Source organism: Neolamprologus brichardi, chromosome 20 (assembly GCF_056152115.1).
Source record: "Neolamprologus brichardi isolate AB-2024 chromosome 20, ASM5615211v1, whole genome shotgun sequence".
NCBI lineage: Eukaryota > Metazoa > Chordata > Actinopteri > Cichliformes > Cichlidae > Neolamprologus > Neolamprologus brichardi.
In genome coordinates this window covers 7,899,959-7,915,177 of record NC_142123.1, presented here as the reverse complement: position 1 = coordinate 7,915,177, position 15,219 = coordinate 7,899,959, and the positions used below count along the sequence as shown (strand labels likewise).

The following is a 15,219-nucleotide window of genomic DNA, read 5'->3' as shown; positions in this document are numbered from 1 at the left end:
AAAAAACATACTCGAAACTCGTAATATTCACCATCGTTATCAGGATATCAGAATATCTTACACTTGTGATTAAACAAGGAAACACAAACAAGTTTTAGAAAGAAATGAGTGAAATCAGCGACTGTCCCTTATCTTGACATACAGAGCTGCCTGTATCATAGCAGATCTACAACTGCCACGGGTTAGTGTGTTTTAAGGACCTCTGGATGTTGTGCAAATGTAACTTTATGATATTACAAAAGCTTAGTTTTCTTTTTACATTGTTCTTTTTTCTTTATTGTCATTTATAAACAAGTCACATCTAAAAGAGAAATGTTCATGTTAAGGAACTGAAATGTTAATTGAATGAAATACGAAGAACATCTGTGGTGATCAGTTTATCAAACCTGTTTTAACCACAGTGATTTAGTTTATCTCACATACGGTCACAGAGCCTGTTTTAAACCAGAATGCTGGGAAGAGCGGCTCTGTGAATTTTGCATGGAAGGTGTGTATGAGGCTCAGCTTTTCTGATGAAACACTGTAATAACTCAGAATTCCACCTTCCCAATCCAAGAGCACTGCTATTTTTTGACTAGAAGGTAATTTCAGCTCTGTTGATGTCTCCCCATGCAAGGCAGTGCATTTAGTACTGGAGCAGTACAGAGCCCAGGACATCTCATTGCATCCTAGGCCACCACTACTATCCCAATTTCTACCCACTCTTTTGTATGCTGCAGCAATGCAGACCGTCCCACTCAATTCTACTTCCCAGTAGCAGAGATCTTTCAGTCCCTCGACACAAAACACCTGAGACCTCTTGAACCTGTCCTCATTTTCAGGTCGTGCAGGTTTCTCCTCTACCTTCTTTACAGTTTTTACTTTTCTGTCTCCTTCTAGGATAAGCCTTTTGCTCGCCGTAGTTTCGTCAAACTTCAGCTCTACACCATCTGAGAAAGACAACGCAAGAATTTGATATCTTTGTGTACTGGAGAGACCACAAAATATAAATACATAAACAAATACAAGCAAAGCAACAAATCAAAACAACATTAGCAGGTATAGCAAATTATAATTAGTGATTTTGATTTCAAAAATGAGCAACTGGAGCTTTAACTTGGTGACTACATAACAAAACACTGAAGATCAGAGACCAACTTACACTTCTTCATCCCTGGCTTTAACCGATGCTCTCCACCATGGTCCAAACTGTACAAGATTTTATTTTATATATAGTATTAGGTATAGTAAGGTAAGGTGAGGAAGTAGTGCAGCAATAATTTTCAAACAGAGTGGAAAAAATATGACTTCAAATTTAATTTATGTTATAAATGAAATTACTTTTTACTTCAGGTTCTATTATAATTTTGCTTTAAAGTTGACGTAAGCTCAGAAAAAGATCCTTCCATATTATTAGAAATAAAAGCCTTTTATTTATATATACTATATAGACAATTATATTTATAACTTACAGCAGTGTCTTCAGCTTCATATTTGAATCTTCCTTTATATCAGTGAGTTCTCTGGTTCCAAGGTCTCCTGGGTGATTATAACTCAGATCCAGATGTTTCAGGAGGGAAGCTGCATTCAATTTGAGAGATGAGGCCAAGGAAGAGCAGCCTTTCACTGTTACCTGACAACCAGACAATCTGCAGAACACACAGAGAGAAATTATTTTGATGGTCTTTCTGACTTTTTGATAAAGGTTTGAAACACTCAAAAAACGATTCAATAAACACATGACACATTAATGTCTTTAATAAGATGATCATATCACCTTCTCTTTAAAATCAGGTTGCTGCAGTGAATATATTTATATAAGACATTTGAATGCTGTGGATGTTTTCCCTGCTTGGGTAAACTTGACAAAATTTTCACAGAAATTTAATGTCCTATTTACATAAAGTATGAGGCCAGGTAGACCATTTAATTGGATTCTATATTCAGAAATCCCCCTTCATCCCCCTTTAGTCTGGGCTTAGGATATAATGGTAATGGAAAGCAATCATCTAAGGCACAGCTTTTCTGCAAACTTTGACTAAAGTGTAAAAAAATATTTGTCTCTAATAAAATTCATATGTGGCTAAAAACAGTCTAGCGTCCTACAAACAGTCTGTTATACTTTGTACCATGTGGAAACCTTTTAATTTTCTAACAGGAAAAGACAACAAAAACCTCCCTGGCAGTGTGATTTATGCACACTTACTTCAGAATCTCCAGTTTGCAGTGTGAACTCTTCAGGCCTTCTGCAAGATGCTCCACACCCACATCAAGCAAATCATTATGGCTAAAGTTCAACTCCAAAAGGTTTGAGAATGCAGAGCTTAGGACTGAGGATGTCAGACCACTGCAGGCTTTTTCAGAGAGCTCACACCAAGTCAGCCTGTGAAAATGAGACATACAGCAAAGTGCTATGTACTGTTACTTTGCACTAGTATGTTCAAGTAACTAAAAGACCAGTGTATACAGTTATATAAATCATTTGTTGGACAGGGACATAATTTTTATAGCTCTGACTCTGTGCACCACCACATTGGAATTTAAATAGAACAATTAAGAAGATTCAAGGAGATCAACAAAAATTTTGCATTTACTTTAGAAATTACAGACACTTTTAAATATAGTTTGCCATTTTCAGAAGCTTTGAATTAATATCTTATTTTAAATCCAAATAAATAATCCTTTAAATAAAGAATTATTTGTAATATTTGGATGGAAATCATTTGTTAGTCATAGCTTTAAGTCTAGAGCCCATGGATGTCACCAGATGCTACATTTCCTTGATGCTCTGTCAGGCCTTTACTGCAGCCACCTTCAGTTGCTGTTTGTCTGTGAGCCTTTCTGTATTCAGTTTGATATTTAATGAAAAACCAGGTTTAGATAAGTTGACACTGAAGAATATCCCATTTCTTTGCCTTAAAAAAATATAGCATGTCAGGACTCTGGAACACCGTCTGATCAGTTTTCTGGTGTTTGGCTGCAAACTTCCGAATTCATCCTGTGACTTACATCGGCAATTACATAATAATAATAATAATAATAATAATAATAATAATAATAATAATAATAATAATAATAATAATAATAATAATAATAATAATAATAATGAGCTATCCCTGCCCACATCATCCATAAATGCCAGTGACACATTTCCACTGCTATGAAGTAACAAGGGAACATGACTCACCTGACCATGAAACTGCTTATCAGTCAATTATCCAATTACTGAAAATAGGTGACTTTCCACAAAGTTATCTGTAACTACTGAATAGTGAATGTCAAATTGTTCTTAAACCCTCTGAATGAAAGCAGAAAGTTTTAAATTCAAACTTGATAAATGACACTGAATTGACTGAATCTCCCACTAAACTCACTGGAGTTCTACTTCTCTGTGAAAGCTGTTTAGATAGTTCAACTTTGTGTACTCTGAATTACAAAAGTAATTATTCAAAAGTACTTACAAGGCAGTTTGTGAGACTTTGACCACTGGCAACATTCCCAGAAGAACTTTCTCTGATTTCCGATACTTTTTTAGATCAAACACATCAAGTTTCTCGTCTGACGTCAACAGCACAAACGTCAGAGCAGACCACTGACCAGCAGAGTAATCTTCAAAATTCTGTTTTCCTGATCGCAGTTGCTCTTTGATGTCTTTAACAAGAGAGTGATCATTAAGCTCATTCAAACAGTAAAAAAGATTGAGGTTTTTATCTGCATCACTGATGTCTTCGTTGATCTTCTTTTTGATGTACTCAGCTGTCTCCTTGTTGGTCTCCTTGTTATTTTTTTTGTTGTCTTTCAGCAGCTCTTTCAGATGATTCTGATTGGTCTCCAGTGAGAGGCCAAGCAGGAAGCGGAGAAACAGATCCCAGTCTCCATGTTTACTATTTAAAGCCTTGTCCACTGCTTTCTTGTAGAAGTTGGATGCAGGCAAATCTGAAACCACTGAAGGAGGTGGGGTAAGCAGATTTTCACTTTTGTTATTGAAGATGTAAAACACATAGAAAGCTGCCAGGAACTCCTGAATGCTCAAATGGACAAAGCAAAACAGTTTCTGTGGGTACAGTGAAGGACCTTCTCTCTCGATCTGAGTCAATATCCCAGAAAAAACAGCAGCTTTTGTGATGTCAGTACCACACTCTGTCAGGTTTTCTTCAGTGAAGAGAAAGTTTCCTTTAACAAGCTCCTCAAAAGCTAGTTTTCCTAAAGATATAATGGTTTCCTTGTTTCTTTCATTCCAGCATGTATCTGTCTCACAGCTTTCACTTGTCCTATCTTCATTATACTTTCTGTTAGCCTGTCTGCACTCAATCAAAAGAAAGTATATGTACATGTCAGTTAGAGTCTTGGGCATTTCATCATCTTGGTTTGTGGTCACATATTCCTCCAGGACCTTTGCAGTGATCCAACAGAAAACTGGTATGTGACACATAATATAAATGCTCCTTGATTTCTTCACATGGGTGAGGATTTTTTCAGCCAGATCCTTGTCCTTTTCCTTATCCTTTTCCTTGACCTTATCCTTGTCCTTTTCCTTGTCCTCATCCTTGTCATTGTCCTCATCTTTTTCCTCATCCTTGTCCTCATCCTTTTCCTTATCCTTTTCCTTGACCTTATCCTTGTCCTTACCCTTGTCCTTATCCTTGTCCTCATCCTTGTCATTGTCCTCATCTTTTTCCTCATCCTTGTCCTCATCCTTGTCCTTATCCTTGTCCTTGTACTTACCCTTGTCCTTATCCTTGTCCTTGTCCTTATCCTTGTCCTTATCTTTGTCCTTATCCTTGTCCTTATCTTTGTCCTTATCTTTGTCCTCATCTTTTTCCTCATCCTTGTCCTCATCCTTGTCATTATCCTTGTCCTTATCCTTGTCCTTATCCTTGTCCTTATCCTTGTCCTTATCTTTGTCCTTATCCTTGTCCTTAAACCTCTTCCTGAAGTATTCTTCTTTTTGCTCATCATTGAATCCTCGCACCTCTGTGACCCGGTCAACTTTATCAGCAGGAATACGGTTGGACGCTGCAGGACGGGAGGTGATCCAGATCTGAGCTTTAGGAAGCAGATTTCCTTGGATGAGGTTGGTCAGCAGAATATTGACTGATGTTTGCTCTCTCACATCGGTGCATTTATTACTTTCACTGAAGTCAAGATCAAGGCGGCATTCATCAAAGCCATCCAGAACAACCAGAATTTCGTACTTGTCATAGTCAGATATTTCTGAGGTCTTCATAGCTGGAAAGAACTGATGAATAAGATCCTCAAAACTGAGTTGTTCCTCTCTTCTCAAATTAAGCTCTCGGAAAGGAAATGGAAACATGAAATAAATGTTTTGAACTGCGTTACCCTCAGCCCAGTCCAGCATGTACTTCATTGATGCGATAGTTTTTCCTATGCCTGCCACTCCAATTGTCATCACAGTTTTAATATATTTATTTTCAACAGGGGTGAAGATCTCATTATATTTAATTGCTGTTTCTTGTTTAACTGGTTTGAACTTTGCCTTTTCAACCAGTCTGGTCTCTTGCTGCTCATTGACTTCTCCACTCTGTCCCTCTATGATGTAGAGCTCTGTGTAGATCTCATTCAGGACAGCAGAGGTTTTTTGCCTGTCGATGCCCTCAGACACACGAGTAAACTGCTCCTTCAGTTGAGACTTGAGTTTGCGTTGGCTTGTGATATCAGGCTTCTCTGTAAGAAAACATTAGAAACAGAAATTACACAAGTATACACTGTGCACATTTATCTTTTCAGCAATAAACAATTATTTATTATATAAATATTTACTACATTTGTCTTTTCTGAAATTTTTTTTTAGTATTTTGACTCTTTTTTTGTCTAGTACACTAGTATATGTACTACAAAGATGCTCAATGATATCTAATTGCATGATAATCTTACCTCGTATTTCTGTTACCCTGTCAACACATTTTTCAACAACATTCAGCTGATTACCAGCTGAAGGTCGGGACGTTATCCACACTAGAGCCAAAGGAAGCAGGTTCCCTTTGATGAGGTTGGTCAACAGCACATCCACTGAGGCTGGCTCACTGATATCAGACAAGGTGGTGTTGTTGTCAAAGTCAAGTGGAAGCTGAAATTTGCCAAGTCCATCCAAGACAAAACAAACTGGGAAGTTTGAAAACTCAGTGATTACAAAGTCTTTGGTTTCTTTGATGCCACGGTTGAGAAGACCCACCAAGCTAATTTTATCTTTCATCTGATTAAGTTCAGAGACTTCGAGTGGAAATATTCCTAGTTCATTTTCTTCACCTTTACCAAAAAAAGCTTTTGTTCTCTCTGCAACCCAAGTGAAAAATGAAGGGTTTTTCTTTTCCGCCCACTGTTTTATGAATTTCTGTACGTGGAAAGATTTTCCAATATCAGCCTCTCCAAGAGTCAGCACAGTTCTGATTTTTTTCCCATTCTTGTCTTTAAAGATTTCAGATGTTGTCTTCAATTTCTCCTTAGTCTGTTTCTTTTTCTGTTCATCAGTGACCTCTGCAGTGCTGTCTTCTCTCATGATGTGTTCTGTGGTTTTCTGGTTAGGATGATCGGTGTCTTCAATCAGAGGCATTTTTCTAAGTCTTGTGCGCAGATGTGTCACCAGCTTTGTCCATCTCTTTGAGGTCTCTGAAAAGACAGAACAAAATAAAAGATATGTACCATGAATAATGTTAATCGTTATTAAAAGTATCATTTTTTAAGTGTGTTTGAGTAAACAAACCAGTATGCTGTTTTTGAAGCTTCATTTTGTTCAGTACCTTGACATTTTGTAACTTTCTGGATATAATCAGATGGAATCTTATCGACTCCTGAGGGTTGAGAGATGATCCAGAGATTTGCAGAAGAAAGCAAAGTCCCTTTGATTAGGTTTGTTAGCAGCTCATCCATCGTGGCCTGTGCCTTCATGTCAGTCAGGTCCTTGTTGTTTAAAAAATCCAGAGGAAGTGTGCATTCTTCCAGGCCATCCAGAATAAAAAGTATTTTAAACTTGTCATAGGAGAGATCTCCTTGTTGTTTAATATCACTGAAGTAGTCGTTCAGCAGTTCTTTCATACTGCGAACACTTCTTTCATTCAGCTCACTGAACTGGAAGAAAACTATAAAGTCTATGTTTCGGTTGGTCTTCTCTTTTGCCCAGTTGAACATGAACAACCTTGTCTGAAATGTTTTCCCAACACCAGCCATTCCTGTTGTTAGCACTGTTCGCACGTTAAACATTTCTTCGTAGTTGACTTCCACTAGATCTTTTTCATCCTTTAGTACACAGAGTTCTGTGTCGATCTCTTCCTCACTTTGTTGTTTATACTTGTTGCAAATAGTTATCTTCAGATTTGTTCTCAGTTTTTCTTTGACATCTTTCTCTATAGTGAAAATACAGTAAAACAATATAATATTCAGTGATTGCAACATTTTAATTAACAGTAATAACAGCAGTTATATAACTGTTGTAAATAACGGGGGGGGGGGGGGGGGTCAAGACTTTTGGATGATAAATATACTATAAAGACCCTTGGTTACATTTAATTTTTAAAGTATTGTCTCCGTAACAATAATCTTACCTCGTATCTCTGTCACCCTGTCAACAAACTTTTCAACATTCAGCCAATTACCAGCTGAAGGTCGGGACGTTATCCACACTACAGCTGAAGGAAGCAGTTTCCCTTTGATGAGGTTTATCAACAGCACGTCCACTGAGGCTGGCTCACTGATATCAGACAAGGTGGTGTTGTTGTCAAAGTCGAGCAGGAGCTGAGATTGGTCAACTCCGTCCAAGACAAATAAAAATGGGAAGTGTGAAAATTCAGTGATTACAAAGTCTTTGGTTTCCTTAAAGAAATGGTTGAGAAAACCCACCAAGCTAATTTCTTTATCTTTCATCTGATTAAGTTCAGAGACTTCGAGTGGAAATATTCCTAGTTCATTTTCTTCACCTTTACCAAAAAAAGCTTTTGTTCTGTCTGCAACCCAAGTGAAAAATGAAGGGTTTTTCTTTTCCGCCCACTGTTTTATGAATGTCTGTACATGGAAGGATTTTCCGATACCAGCCTCTCCAAGAGTCAGCACAGTTCTGATTTTCTTCCCATTCTTATCTTTAAAGATGTCAGATGTTGCATCCACTTTCACCACAGTCTGTTTATTATTCCCTGGAGTGCTGTTCTCTCTCATGATGTGTTCGGTGTTGTTCTTGTTAGGATGATTGGTGTCTTCAATCAGTTTGTTTTCTGTAAGAAGTCTTCCGCGCAGATGTTTCACCAGCTCCTTCCATCGTGTTGAGGTCTCTGAAAAAATGGAACAAAATAAAAATGTACCATGAATTATTGAACTAAAATGTACAAATATGATTGTTGTAAATAAATACAATGACATGTCATTCTTTCTTAGTGTGATGCCTTCTTGGAGGAGAGAAAATAGCAGTAGTATATTGAATTAAATACAAATATTCTGCGTTCTAAAATATTCTTCTGTTAATAGCTCTGACTTAAGAAGGATTTCTGTGTTAATGATGTTGTAAGAGTCATCCTCACCGCTGAGATCATTGTTCACAGAAGCATTGCTGTTGTCAGTTGATGTAGTTGAGCTTCAAAGCAAAGAAGACATGTATAATTATTATTTTGTTTGTCAGCACAGCAAGATAAATAAACTGTGATATCATTATCTCCATTATAGTAAAAATGTCACTTCACTTCACTTTGGCAATTGATCGTACTGTCTCAATTTCCTTTTATTCTTTTACAGTTATAGGCTCACCCATACCTTTTCCTGCTTTTTCTCAACATTTAGATTCAGAAGGAACTTGCATTCCTGTTCAGCTTTATGGTAAACTTGAATGTCAAACATTTATAAATATCAAACCTTCTAGGTACCTCTGAAGCTTTTTGTAGGTTTCTGTCTAGTATCCCCTGTTCTGATTGAATGAAGGTATGAATATCACATACCTCTACATGTACTAGGAGCTCATGGAACTGAACTGAAAACAGATTTTATTAAGAAATAAATAACTAATAATAACTGTGATTTCATGACTGGGGTGGGAAATTTGATTTTCTAAAAAAATAAAATAAAATAATCCACTATTAAATTAAGCCATTACACATATAATTATTATAGGCCATTTTTTTTAAAGAAGGCATGATCCAAAGGGCACCCGCCTGAGAGAATCACCATACTTCTCAAATTACAAATTACAACTAAATAACGAATATTAGAACATTACTGTTCAGCTGTTGGACTTTCAACGTCACACTTTAGTAAATATCTTCCGTGGGTGATTCTCTGAATTTGGTGCCCTTTAAGTTCCTCAAACTAACATCAAAGATTCTCAGTTAAAGGAAACCTCAAAATTACATCTTAAAGTCATTAATTAAATGATCTCTCATTATGATGAAAATAATAATAATTTTATAATTTAAAAACAAGACCTATCTAACTAATATAGAACATACATGTTATCATGTTTCCACTGACCATTACTGCAATTTAAATGAATATCAAATATATACAAAATGTAATTGGTATCAAACTTTTTGTGCTAATATATTAATATAATTTATATCACACTGTGCAGAGGTCCAACGTTGACTCTAGTGTGTGTCAGGCATGTCTGAGCTGGGCTTTGCTCAACACAACAGGAAACTGTTTTTGCCTAGAAGCCATAGAAAACAAGACCTGAGCACAGTCAATGCCACTTCCTATGTTAAAGTTCCTTAATAGGAATGACTTCGGTTTCAGCTGTCTGCATCCACAGTGGAGTATAGTGAAGAATTTTTAGGTGTCTACTGTATACTTTATCTGACTATTTATTTTTCTGAAACCTTTTTCGTTTTAATCCCCACACCTTTACACAAATATCTGTGTCTCATACCAAGTTCCTTTTCAAAACAGGCTTGTTAATTCAGGTTTAACACATTTGGGGGAAGATTTATTTATTTATTTACTTAACGGTACGCCGGAATGGAGGGAACAATAACACATAAAAGGCAACCGTATTGGTGTATTAATCAAAGCCTATTGAATGCAAAGAGATGAAAAAACATATATATAATTTCGACTGCTGTACTCAAGGGTTAAAGTGGGCTGGTGCTGTCCAAAAAAGTGATTGCTGATATTTATGTGGTTTTTTTAATGTTTGTATTGATGAGTTGACTGCAGTCAGCGGGGTTTAGCAATGGGTTACTGGTAGAGATTATTCTTATTTTTCACAAGTGCACAAATCGTACTCCAAAATAGATTATTTTTTGCTTGATTCTAAACTGATGTCTAAAGTTGTATGCTCAACTTATCATAACATCTTGATCTCGGATCACTCTCCAACCTCTTTAGTCCTGGACTTCTGTGGTACGAAACAACAGGGTAACTGGCGTTTTCACCCGTCACTCCTGTCTGAGACATCCTTTTGCCAATTTATGACAACTAAAATATCAGAATTCTTGGAAACTAATGATAAACAAAACGTTTCTGATTCAATTTTATGGGAAACATTTAAAGTGGTAATGCGAGGAGAAATTATTTCTTTTGAATCTTCGTTAAAAAAAGAATGCCGGAAACGCCTAATTAACACAGTTAGAACAGGACCACAAGGCCTCCTCTTGTCCCTCTCTGTTTCAAGACATCATTAAAAGGAAGTTTGAGTATAACACAATTTTATCTAGTCAAGTAACAGATCGGCTATTTAGGATCAGACAGAAGCATTTTGAGTTTGGAGATAAACCCCATAAGCTTCTTTCTCAGCAGCTGAGAGGCCTACGGGCCAGTAGGGCTATACACAAAATTAAATCAAGATCAGGCAAAATTTTAATTAGCCCTAAAGCTATTAATGAGTGATTTAGAGAATATTATGAAGAGCTCTATATGTTGAAATCTTGGGGCAATATTTCTGATTGGTTAGGGAAGCTGGATCTCCCGAAAATGAATGACGCTGCACGAGAGGCTTTAAACTCAGATATTACTATTGAAGAAGTTTCGAAAGCTATTAAGTCATTCTCCAATGGAAAGTCCCCAGGCCCAGATGGGTTTGGCATTGAATTGTATAAAAAATACTCTGAAAAGGTGGCCCCTCTTTTATTGAGAATGTTTAAGTATTCTTTCCATACTCAAGCATTTCCCCGTACACTATATGAAGCTAATATTTCTTTGTTATTGAAAGAAGGAAAGGATGAAACAGAATGTTCCTCTTATTGACCTATTGCTTTGTTGAATTTGGATATGAAAATTTCCACTAAAATTTTGGCAAATAGATTAAATGGACATGTTGGATCAATTATCCATCCGGATCAAACTGTGTTTTTCCCTCAGAGGTTTTCCTTCTTAAATGTTCGAAGATTGATGAATATTATGTATCATAGGCACTGGGGAGCTTCCAAGATCGCAGTACTGAGCTTAGATGCTGAAAAGGCATTTGACCAGGTCGAGTGGGCCTATATGCTTCGGGTACTGGAGAAGTTTGGTTTAGGCGAACAGTTTATATCATGGGTTGATATGATATATAGGCATCCCTCTTCTTCCATTTTTACTAACCAAGATAGATCAGCGCCTTTTTTTTTACAGGACATGACAAGGCTGCCCTTTGAGCCCTTTGCTCTTCGCAATTTCTATTGAACCTCTTGCAGTAGCCATTAGGAATGAGCCCTCTATTGGGAATATCAAGCACTACATTTCTTTATATGCGGATGATGTTGTTTTGTTCTTGTCAAATCCTGAGCGATCTGTTCCTGTACTTTTAGATGTGGTGAGGTCGTTTGGGGAAATCTCAGGTTATACAATTAATTGGCAGAAGAGTGAGTTTGTGGCTTTAACTGCAAACTTGGATGTTGATTTTTTGAAAATTTTGCCTTTTAAAATTACAGACAGATTGAAATACTTGGGTGTTATTTTGCCTAAGGATCCTAAATTGATCTTTAAGTTAAATTATCTTGAACAAGTTGAAAAATTGAAAAAGGACATTGAGAAATGGAGGGCTCTCCCTATTTTCACGGTAGGTCGCATTAATGTAATTAAAATGGTTTCCCTTCCTAAATTTCTATATTTATTTTTAAACTTACCTATTTTTTTGAATAAGCAATTTTTCAAAGTGATCGACTCAGTAGTATTACCATTTGTTTGGGGCTTTAAAACTCACAGGATATCAAAAGTTCATCTATGTAAGTCTAAACTTAAGGGTGGATTTGCTCTGCCACTGCCATTATTGGGCTGCAAATGCTAGAACTCTTGCTTATTGGCAGGAAGGCTACAAAAAGGTCATGTCTGCCGATACCCCACCTTGGGTGGTCATAGAGAGTGGTGGGGTTGAGAATAGTTCCCTCCCTGCTCTTCTTTTTTCGTCCTCTAATCCACGAACCAAGGTCAATAATTTTATAGTTTCGAACTGTGTTAAAATCTTTAGTCAGATCAAAAAAGGTTGTGTTCTACCAGACACTTCAATCCATACTCCAATATATTGTAATCATGCATTTCCACTCTCATGTTTAGATGCCTCTTTTGAGGTCTGGACACAGAAAGGTATTATTACTCTCAAAGACTTATATATTGACAGGCAGTTTCCATCATTTACTCAGTTGCAAAACAATTTCTCACTCCCTGCGTCACATTTTTTTCATTATTTACAGATAAAAAACTATGTTCGTCAGAGTATTCTTAATTTTCCATCTCTTCCGGAAGAGGGGTCAATTTTTCCACTCCTTCTGAGTTCCCCGGATTCTAAAAAGTTGGTTTCTGGTCTTGTGAAAGCTTTTTCTGAGTATTTAAATTTTAAATCTGACTTTTTGAAGATGGCATGGGAGGAGGAGCTTGGTTTGCAAATAGGAGATGAGGTGTGGAAGAGGAGTCTGTGTAGGATCCATTCTTGCTCCATAAATGCAAGGCATCAGTTAATTCAATTCAAAGTGCTTCACAGACTTCATTATTCAAAAAACTAAACTGCACAGGATTTTTCCTTCTATTAGTCCGATATGTGATTGTTGTAAACTTGGAGAAGGCTCTCTCACTCATTTATTTTGGACTTGTCCCAAACTGCATAACTATTGGTTGGACATTTTTAAATGTCTGTGAAGGTTCTCAGTCATCCAGGTCATCGTAGTCAAAGGAGCTTGCAAAGAGAAGCGTCTGGACTTCTTTAAGTTGCTTGAAGACGTTTCACCTCTCATCCGACAAGCTTCTTCAGTTCTAAGGTCAAATGGTGGGGATTTAAACCTAAATCTGGTTTAAATCTGGGATTTCCCACCATTCTCTTTGCAAGCTCCTTTGACGACATTTTTAAATGTTTTTCTGATATCTATAATTGCACATTAGAGCCGGACCCAATAATTGCATTGTTTGGATCTTCCTCTTCCCTTTTACACCTCAGCTCTGCTGCACAAACTACAGTTTTGTTCGGAATGGTAATTGCTAAGAAAATTATCTTGACTCTCAGGATATTGTACCTCAATTCAAAATGTGGCTGACAGAGCTGACTGCTCTACTGCATATGGAGAGAATTAGGTACACGTTAGCGGACAAACTTAGTAATTTCTTTGATGTGTGGCAGCCATTTTTAGACCATGTATTAAAACAAAGTCCTGTTTGATCGATCACTAATAACTCAGCCTACCACCTTAGCGTTTTATTTCTGCTTATTGCCAGTGTTGAAATAGTATTTTTGTCGTTGCAGTGTAATCTTTTGTCTTATTTGTGTGTTTTAGCCCTTGCTGTTGTGTTGTCTGTTGTTTTTTTTTGTTTTTTGTTTTTGTTTTTTGTTTTTTTTTTTTTGGGGGGGGGGGGGGGGGGTTGTGTCTCTTTTTTTCCTTATATCAAAAAATCTAATAAACATACTTAAAAAAAACAAAAAATATCAATGGGTTACATACAAAACAAAGAATTTAACAGTTTCACAAGTGTCTATATGACTGTGTGATTATACCTACTCTGTGTTCTATATTATAATCAATCCAGTTCTTTTTCATCACTTCAAATATGATGTAATATTTGCTGCAGTTTCTGCTGTCCTCTATCTCACAAATCTCTCTTGAAAAAGACATTTTCAATGTCAATGACAGATTTATCCTAGCTAAATAAAGGAATTATGAGATGAGATGAGATAGCCTTTATTTGTCAGTTGCAGGTCTTTTGCCCACAACCAAGATGAAAGACCTTGCCGACCGTACATACAATACACAAACATCACATTGGGGAGACAGGTCAGGCTAGGTAGCGAGGAAAAAAAACATTGAAACGTGTAACACAGAAAGATAATACAGGAATGCACAGATATCAACACACCATAGCACAATAACACAGACAGCAACATGGGAAAGAGTTCCAGTGTGTACATCTGAACTGGGACCGCTGCAATCTTTCGACTGCGCCTCCAACTGACCCAATGTCCACATCAGAGGGGAGGTAAGTGTTGGAGGTGGCGTTGGATCCGGGGTAGGGAGGGTGATGCGTCAGTGAGTGCTTATCAGTATATGCATGTGTGTGCGTGTCCATAGTTCAGCTGAGACAGTGTCCTTCGCCCTGCCAGGCTAAGTAAACAGTCTTCTATTGTTGGCGATCTGAATATCCATGTGTGTTGTCCATCTAAACCTCTGGTTAGAGACTTTGTATCACTGCTGGACTCTTTTAACCTGACTCAGTGTGTGTCTGGCTCCACACATGAGAAAGGTCACACACTGGACCTCGTCATGTCTCACGGCCTGAGTATCCACGTCTCTGAAATCTGTGAGAGTGCGTGTATCTCTGATCACCTTCCTGTTCTGTTCTCTGCCACTGCACAATGTTCTGTTGCTGCAGTTAAAGCTCCTTCACGCCGCCACCGGATCATCAATACCCATGTACCATCCCAGTTCTCTGCTGCTTTCAACAACTCTGAGCTCTCCATGGTGGACTGGATTGACTCCCTGTGTGCAGAAGATTTAATTGCTCTTTTTAACTCAACATGCACTTCTATTCTGGACTCCATCGCTCCCCTAAAATCACTCCGTCCCAAAGCTCACACTGAACCCTGGATCACAGACTCTGTTCGTGCTCTCAGGCGCTCCTGCAGGTGTGCTGAGAGAAAGTGGAAAAAGGACAAGCTGCAAATCTCCTTCAATATCCTGAGAGACTCTCTTTTAACTTATCAGAAAGCTGCTAAAGAGGCTAAGTCCTCCTACATATCTAACCTGGTCAGCAGTAATGTCCATAAACCTCAGACTCTGTTTCGTGTTCTAAACTCCATTGTTGATCCTCATACGTCCACTCGCCTCACACCTTCTGCCACCCTCTGCA

The 15,219-nt window shown here is 37.6% G+C and overlaps 1 protein-coding gene across 1 annotated transcript; it reads right to left on the bottom strand.

Moving 5' to 3' along the window:
• Positions 1-405: 405 nt before the first annotated feature.
• On the bottom strand, positions 406-8,731 carry LOC102790533 (NACHT, LRR and PYD domains-containing protein 3-like). Its single transcript, XM_087833531.1, has 8 exons — positions 8,728-8,731; positions 7,539-8,258; positions 4,900-5,664; positions 3,441-4,470; positions 2,186-2,362; positions 1,452-1,628; positions 1,142-1,188; positions 406-929 (listed from the first exon to the last, which is right to left on the bottom strand). Exons 1-8 carry the CDS (start codon positions 8,729-8,731, stop codon positions 406-408), a joined length of 3,444 nt encoding a protein of 1,147 aa, XP_087689657.1.
• Positions 8,732-15,219: the final 6,488 nt, after the last annotated feature.